At 39.8% G+C, this 7595-nt stretch overlaps 1 protein-coding gene across 1 annotated transcript; it reads right to left on the minus strand.

Annotated features, from left to right (window-relative positions):
- Positions 1–339: 339 nt before the first annotated feature.
- Positions 340–2536, minus strand: LOC110785172 (uncharacterized). The gene is made up of 4 exons (XM_021989616.2): positions 2114–2536; positions 1885–2071; positions 829–1757; positions 340–747 (listed from the first exon to the last, which is right to left on the minus strand). The coding sequence occupies exons 1-4, from the start codon at positions 2534–2536 to the stop codon at positions 340–342; spliced, it is 1947 nt and encodes a 648-aa protein (XP_021845308.2).
- Positions 2537–7595: the final 5059 nt, after the last annotated feature.

Below are 7595 nucleotides of genomic sequence, written 5' to 3' on the forward strand. Positions count from 1 at the left end.
TCATTAGTTCCCTAAAAGCAATAGGGAAACCCAAAATCTCCAACATTTCCTTCAAGAAACACCAATCTACTGTATCATAAGCCTTTTGCAAATCAACTTTTAACAGGCAACTAGGCTGAACAGATTTCCTTCCATAATGCCTTACTAAATCCTGCACTACCATGATGTTATGAGCAATATATCTTCCATGCACAAACCCCCCTTGATTCTCAAGAATCAAGTTTGGCAACACCTGCCTCAATCTACCACACATCACCTTAGTAACACATTTATAAAGTGTATTACATCATTAGATAGGTCTAAACTCACTAACATTTTTGGGGCATTTTGTTTTAGGAATTAAAGGATGACTGTATGGTTAATCTCCTTTAAGAGCTTACCATTATTCAGCACATCAAGAACTGCATCAATTACCTCATCTCCCACTATATGCCAAGAATCCTTATAAAAGAAAGAACCAAAACCATCTGGTCCAGGAGCTTTAGTTCCAGGAATGGAGAATAGAGCATTCTTCACTTCCTCTCTAGAGTAATGTGCATTGAGAAGAGCTCTGTGATGTTCAGTAATCACTGGGCCAGCCAACACCACCTCTTTGATTACAGATCTTCTTCCAGCTTGAGTTGTACCCAGTAACTGCTTATAATAATCAAGAAAAGCATCAGAAACTGCTTCTGGAGTATCTTGCCATTTTCCATGCATATCATATATGCTGTAAACATGATTCTGAACATTTCTGGCCTTGATACTCTGATGAAATAAAGAAGTGTTCTCATCACCAGATTTGATCCAATCCAGCTTGGCTTTTTACTTCAAAAAGTCCATATACACTTGATGATGTAATTTATATTTCTTGATGGCATCTAACTCCAGATCAACTAGTTGCTGATTTGCAGGATTTGAATGCATGGCTTGCTGAGCATCTAACATTGCCTGATGAGCTTTAATTTCAGCAGCCTGAATGTCAGTAAAACCCTTCTTATTGAGCTCTTTCAGACCAACTTTCACCTTCTTCAATTTAGTCACTAAGACATACATCTTACTTCCAGATAAATGTTCCCTCCATACATCCTGAATGATGGTATCAAAAGTAGGAGCTGACTTCCACATTGTAAAGTATCTAAAGGGCTTCCTCCCTCCTGCAGATCTTGGATAAACTGTAAGCAAGCCAGGGGAATGATCAAAATCACCCTCATTCATAAAACATACCTCTGCATCCACATACTCACTCTGCCATGCTGGATTAGCTAACACCCTATCCAACTTAGAAAACACTCTAGCAGAACCCTGCTGTTTGTTATTCCAAGTGAACATGTTCCCTACACTCTTCACATCTTCCATACTACAAACATGCATACAACTATTAATATCATTGATTTCAGCTTGTCTGGCAGGTGCACCTATTCTCTCATTACTAGCCATAACACAATTAAAGTCTCCACACATAATCCAAGGATCCTGTGTGTTTAAAACCTTCAAGTCTCTCCATAGCTCAATTCTCTGCTTGCATTCATTGAATGCATAAACAAAAGTGCAATAGAAGCCATTTTTACCACTAATTGGGGTAACATGACAATGTATCAACTGAGCTGTAACAGCTACAACACTCACTGTAAAGCTTCCAAGTTTCCAAGCTACCACTATTGTTCCTCCCTTGTGAAAACTAACATTTCCTGTAAAACACCAGCCTGTAAATACTCTTTGGTAAAGCTTGCCAAGATTAGCACCCTTCACCTTATGTTTAAGGAGCCCAACCAACCCTACATCAAATTTCTGAATGAACCTTCTCACTTCATCCTGTTTCTTCAATGAGTTGATGCCCCTTACATTCCAGCTAAGAACTCTATCCATGAGGTGGTGAAGGGTCCCCCCTTCCACTTTGTCTACCCTCCTGTCTACTCAAGTTCCCTCCCCTATCTGTCACATTAACACTAGTTTCAACCATCTCTTCATTCTGCAGTATATCAAAAGGGTTAGCAATTTGGGCTGGTTCCACTGAATCAGCTCTGACCCTAATTGGTCTCAAAGCCCTTTGAAAGCCTTCCTGATCCACCTCAATGGCTATAGTCTCTTTCTATGGTTGAGCAACCCCTTCTGTTTGTTTCTGCACCCACACCTTCCTACTATTACCTTGCCTGCATTCTGCTTCAGCATGCCCCACCATCTTGCATTTATTACATAGAGTAGGCTTCCATTCATATCTCAGATCCACCTTAACCTTTTCACCATGTTCATCCATGAAGAATAAGTGATCAGGTAAGATTTTCTCCATGGGAACTTCCACCATATCTCTAGCAAACTGAATTTTATCTCTACATGTGGTAGCATAGTCTCTTTTGATTGGTTTTCCCACCTGACTCACAATTTTGAATAATGCCTTTTCACTCCAGTATTTGAAATTCAGCTTCAACTGAATCCAAATGGGAACAACTTGCACCTCCTCTTTATCCATATCCAGATCCTGATCCCAAGGTTTCACAATCAAGGGTTTGCTATCAAAGAAATAATGCCCCTGCAACACTTTATCCCTTGATTCCATAGACAAAAATCGCACCAGATATACACCCTTCTTCACTAGCACCACCTTATCCACCTTCAATCCCCCCAAATTCTCCTAACATAACCCTCCATCACATTAATTGGGGGATTAGCTCCTACAACATAGCACACAACTGCAGAATTCCAAAAATCTATTTCACTCTGAATATCATCCAATTCAATCTGAAAATGGCATGATATTATCATCAGCTAACCCAGCAGATTCATTCAAATTATTATCAACGACTATTTCATCCTCAAATTGTTGCAATATGGGAATAGAGATCATACCTACATCCATATTTGGACGAGAACTTGAAGATCGAGCTCGACTTGGCGTTCCATGGATGACCTCCATGAATTCATTGAAAGAATTTCGAACTTCCGATCGACACTTGAAGCTGCTTCAATGAAGATTTTGGAGTGAAAACCTCGTTTTCCAATCCAAAATCCAACGCCTCTACCCCCAAAACTTCATCCAACGAGCGTGTTTTGAGCGCTTGTGAATCAGAAGAAGGACCACGAGGTTTGCCAGTTCCATTTCCATGCTTGTTTTCTTGAGATTTTGCCCCAGTTTTCCTTTCCATGGCGTCGGTGCACGTTATGCTAACATGCGCCGAGAGAATACTTGGGGAGAAAGTTTCTCAAAGCTTCTAATTAGGTGCTTGAGTAGTTAGCTGCACTTTACAGATCCTTAACAGTGAAAAAAGGTTCGGTACTGTACGGTGAAAAATTACAAAGATGAGACCCTATTCTTTATCTTAACTCATTCTTTTTCCTTATATAATACTATTATTTTATGCACGTGATGCGTGCGTGAATTTTAGAATGCATGTAAACCAACATTAACAAATCAATATTTATTATCGTAGAATGACTGTCTCTATTTTTTTGTTCAGAAAGTATTTTTAACCAATGTTTTAATACCTATTGGAAGATTTCATCACAAATTCATGGTTGAAAAGTTAAGAAAAAAACATATTAGCACAATATAAAGAACATACGCAACATTATCAAATCCTAGTCTTATATGCACGCGATGCGTGTGAAAGTATGATTAAAGTTAAATTATTTTGTTACAAATAACACATCTCAACGAAAAATCATAATCTCAGTTATGCTCTACAACATTTAACGAATCCTCTAAACCCTTGTATAAATCATCATGCATCTTATATTGGTTGAATGCAATCCACCTAAAATTACTGGCTTGCATTTTGACACAGTTATCGACAACAAATTGTTGGACTAGACGACCGGCTCCCGAGGTTAGAGAATCAAAATGTTGTTGTGCCTATGACACAAAATACTTGTTTTGGTCAGAAAGATATAAGTATAAGATTTTAAGGATAAGACGCATAAAAAGATTTATTAGAAATATGCACCAGAAATGTGTATGCTTAGATGTAGGACGGTTATTTTTCCTACGGGGCGGTTTTTAGAAACCTTTGTATTTTTGTACTTTGTAGGAGTCGCCACCAAACATTGTTTAAGGTCTCATTTGGAAAGACCGAAAATGACTCTATTAGGATAAGGCTTTGAATCTTCGAAACAGATGGGTGGGATCCGGGCAAGGCAACGAGATGCTTATTCCGCGAGCTTTAGAAATAATTCAAGTGCGTGACACAACATTTTCGAAAATACCCTAGTTTAGACTATGTGGGTTTGAATTTAGAACAAATAGAACTTCTACTTTAATTGTATTGTGGTCACTTTGCTTTAAAGTTAATTTCAGGGAACCTAAGATCGGTTTGTCCAAGAAATTATCTTTGTTCAGCGTGGTGTAACCTTGTATTTTGTTGAATTTAGCATGTGAGGCGATGAAAGCGATAAAGAAGTAAAGCAACATCACAATTGAAAATAAACGCGGAATTAGTAAAGCACAAGACTTCCTAGAGTAGGTCCACATTGCCTAGAAGGACTAGGCAAGTAAAGTTGCGGAATTGAAAGTGCAGAATTGAAATGCGGAATTGAAATTGCGTAATTGAAAGGTGCGGAATTGAAATTGCGGAATTGAAAGGTGTGGAATTGAAAGGTGCATAATTGAAATTGCGGAATAGAAAATGCAATATTGAAATAGAATTTAAGCACATGAGGTCTGAACGCCAAACGACTACTTAAAAATATTTGAGTCCGACACGGGGTCAAAGCTAAAAATCTCAACTTAGGATGGATTGTTCACCCAAAGTATCCTAGATTTTGCATATAGAACTTGAACTTGAAAAGTTTGAAACTTGGAATGTTGAACTTTTAAATAGTGAACTTGAACTTGAAATATTGAACTTAATTAAGAGTCTTGAATCTCAAAGATCGGACCTTTTAATGTTGAAAAGGCCTAATCTTTGATGTGCTCTTACTTTGAAATGATCCAAGTTTAGGGAAGTGATTATGAACAACCCTAAACATCATTGGACCTTGAAACTTGAACTTGAAATTTAAAAAGTGGAGTCTTGAATCTCAAAGACTAAACCTTTAAACATTAGAAAGGTATCATCTTTGATTAATCCATATTTTGAAGGCGATTCTAGTTCAAGGAAGTGATTACAAATAACCATGAACATCATCGAATCTTGAAAGTTTGTATTTTATATCACATAAAGTTTGGATTTTGAAAGAAATGTATGATTGTTGTAAGTGACATCTTTAATGTTAAAAATGCCAACTTACTAATTATTTTTGAAATAGGAAAATCAAAGAAACATGATTGAATATGGTGGGATTCGGAATTACCTATGTAGGCTTAGGCAAGTATTCCTTTTAGAGCTCCCAATTGCTTAGAACTTGAAATGTTGTATGAGATTTTGGAGGATTTTTGGATTTTGATTTGAGGGGCAATTTTTGTATTACGACGTTATGTTTCGATTTTTTTCCTCCCTTAATGCTTAGAATTAGGGGTATTTATAGGAGGATTTGCTGCTAAACGCCAGCCATTGCCAGCGCAGCACGAAGCTGGCAGCGCCCAGCGCTGGTGACGTGGCGCGGATGCCGCCAAAACAAGGACGCGGGCTCCGTCCTTGCTTTGTCTTGTATTAGTGTACGTTCGTACGATTTTTACGAATTTTGGCTCGTAGTGTTTTCTTGGGGATTAAGACTTGATTTTGCATCTAAAAACAAGTCGTTTCGGGTTTTTGAATTTCGGTTTTACGGGACAAGGCACGGCTTGCTCGTTTTTGTGGGACGGCGCCCAAAGTTGGATTGCTTAATGTCATTTTGACTGAAAAAGGCCTTGTAAAACCAATGGAATGGTCCATTGGGTGGGATTGTACTTGGATTTTGAAATTGATTTTTGAAAATTGTATGTGGTACCGAGTTCCAAAATTGGAACGACCTCGGGGATTGGATTTTGGATCTTGGATTTTGGAAATGTTCTTAGCAATTGGAATTTCCGCACGGATTTTCTCCAACTGCCTAATAAGGATAATGGTATCATCATCATCCCAGTGGGGAGACACGATTTAGGTGTCTATAGATGCCCCCACTTTGACTGAGCGTTCGGTTAGGAAAGCGCTAGTCAAAGTATTGGACTTGGGAAGGAAAACGGACAACATGTTCTGCAATCAAGACCATTCTTTGTACGCCGGTACCTGCACAAAACAGGCGTTAGGAAAAAGGATAGAGTCTACCTCCGTGCGGTTGTGACGACTCCGATTTGTACTTGTACTGCTCTTCCGCCTTTGGTCTAGGACGGAGCTTGGCAACGAAAATTTTGAATCTTGAATTTTGAATGTTGAATACCCGAAATTGATCCGTTGGGGATGTGCTTCACTGGGGATAAGAGATTTTTATTGGCTGTTAAGATTTTGAAATTTCGGCTGACTTTCCTAGAGCTTGGGTCCGTTGGAAGTCGAATGCCTGAGTCGTTGTATTTTTTGGACTTCATATTCTTGAAATGCTCATCTGTTTGTGCTTGGAGATACGGGTGTATACCCGTATTTTTCGGAGGATAGCACGATTTGACGTTTGATGCCTGGTGCAGAAAACCGTAGCAGCAAAGCACGTGCAATCAGCACGGGAGACCGCATGCTGAAGATTCCTACGTACGTAGCAGGCAGCGCTGGGCGCTGAACTCGGCGTTCAACGCGGGGATGTGCTATAAAAGCACCCCTTGCCGTGCCATTTTTGAAGAGCTATCACTTGTATTCTCTTGCTTCTTTCTCTCTCAAAGGTCGAATAATCTCTCCACTTGGTCTTGTTTTTGCCTTGTCCATGTAAGTATTTCATGTTTTGCTTATGAAATAATCTCTAGGATTGCATGTAGTTTTGATCTTTCTTGTACTTTAGAACGATGCTTGTATGCTTAGGCTTCTTGAAACTTGTAGAGAATTGTTTGATAGCCACTTGAACTGGAACTGTTGGAACTCGTAGATTTGAATTTTGAAAATTTTCTTGAACTTTGTACCTGGCATTTGTAGATAGTGGTCTCACTGGTGACCTTGCGGGGTCTCGGGAGAGAATAGGCTAGGATGCCCAGATGTTGGTTGTAGAACTTTTGAATGTTGGCTTCGGCATGGGTAGCCTAGGCGTTGGTGTAGAACTTGCATACCTGCTTCAGCGTGGATAGCCTAGGCGTTGGTGTAGAATCTTTGTATACCTGCTTCGGCATGGATAACCTAGGCGTTGGTGTAGAATCTTTGTATACCTGCTTCGGCATGGATAACCTAGGCGTTGGTGTAGACTCTGTATGTTGAACTAGAGGTCCCTGGCTGAATTTGTACTGCCACTGGGTATTTTTGAATTTTTTACTTTGTACAGGCTAGTATAGGATAGCCTCTAAATCTTTGACTTTTGTGCGGGCTAGTATAGGATAGCCCCCAGTTTAGAATCTTGACATTTTGTACTCTTCTTGATTTAGTATGCCTCGTCATACTCGGAGGAAGCTCGCCTAGTGTTCGGTGGTTCGAGCTGCTGAGGAGGATGCTTCGGACGATGAAGCAGCTGCAGCAAACGTGCCTGAGGGGGGTATGGTTCCCCGGAGAGTACCCACTTTCGTCGGCACTGGCTGGAGTCCCTCCGATCTAGTGTTTTGACCGGAGTTTCACTTGTCTCAGTAGCCTCGCGCT

The sequence above is a fragment of the Spinacia oleracea genome, chromosome 5, assembly GCF_020520425.1.
Source record: "Spinacia oleracea cultivar Varoflay chromosome 5, BTI_SOV_V1, whole genome shotgun sequence".
NCBI lineage: Eukaryota > Viridiplantae > Streptophyta > Magnoliopsida > Caryophyllales > Amaranthaceae > Spinacia > Spinacia oleracea.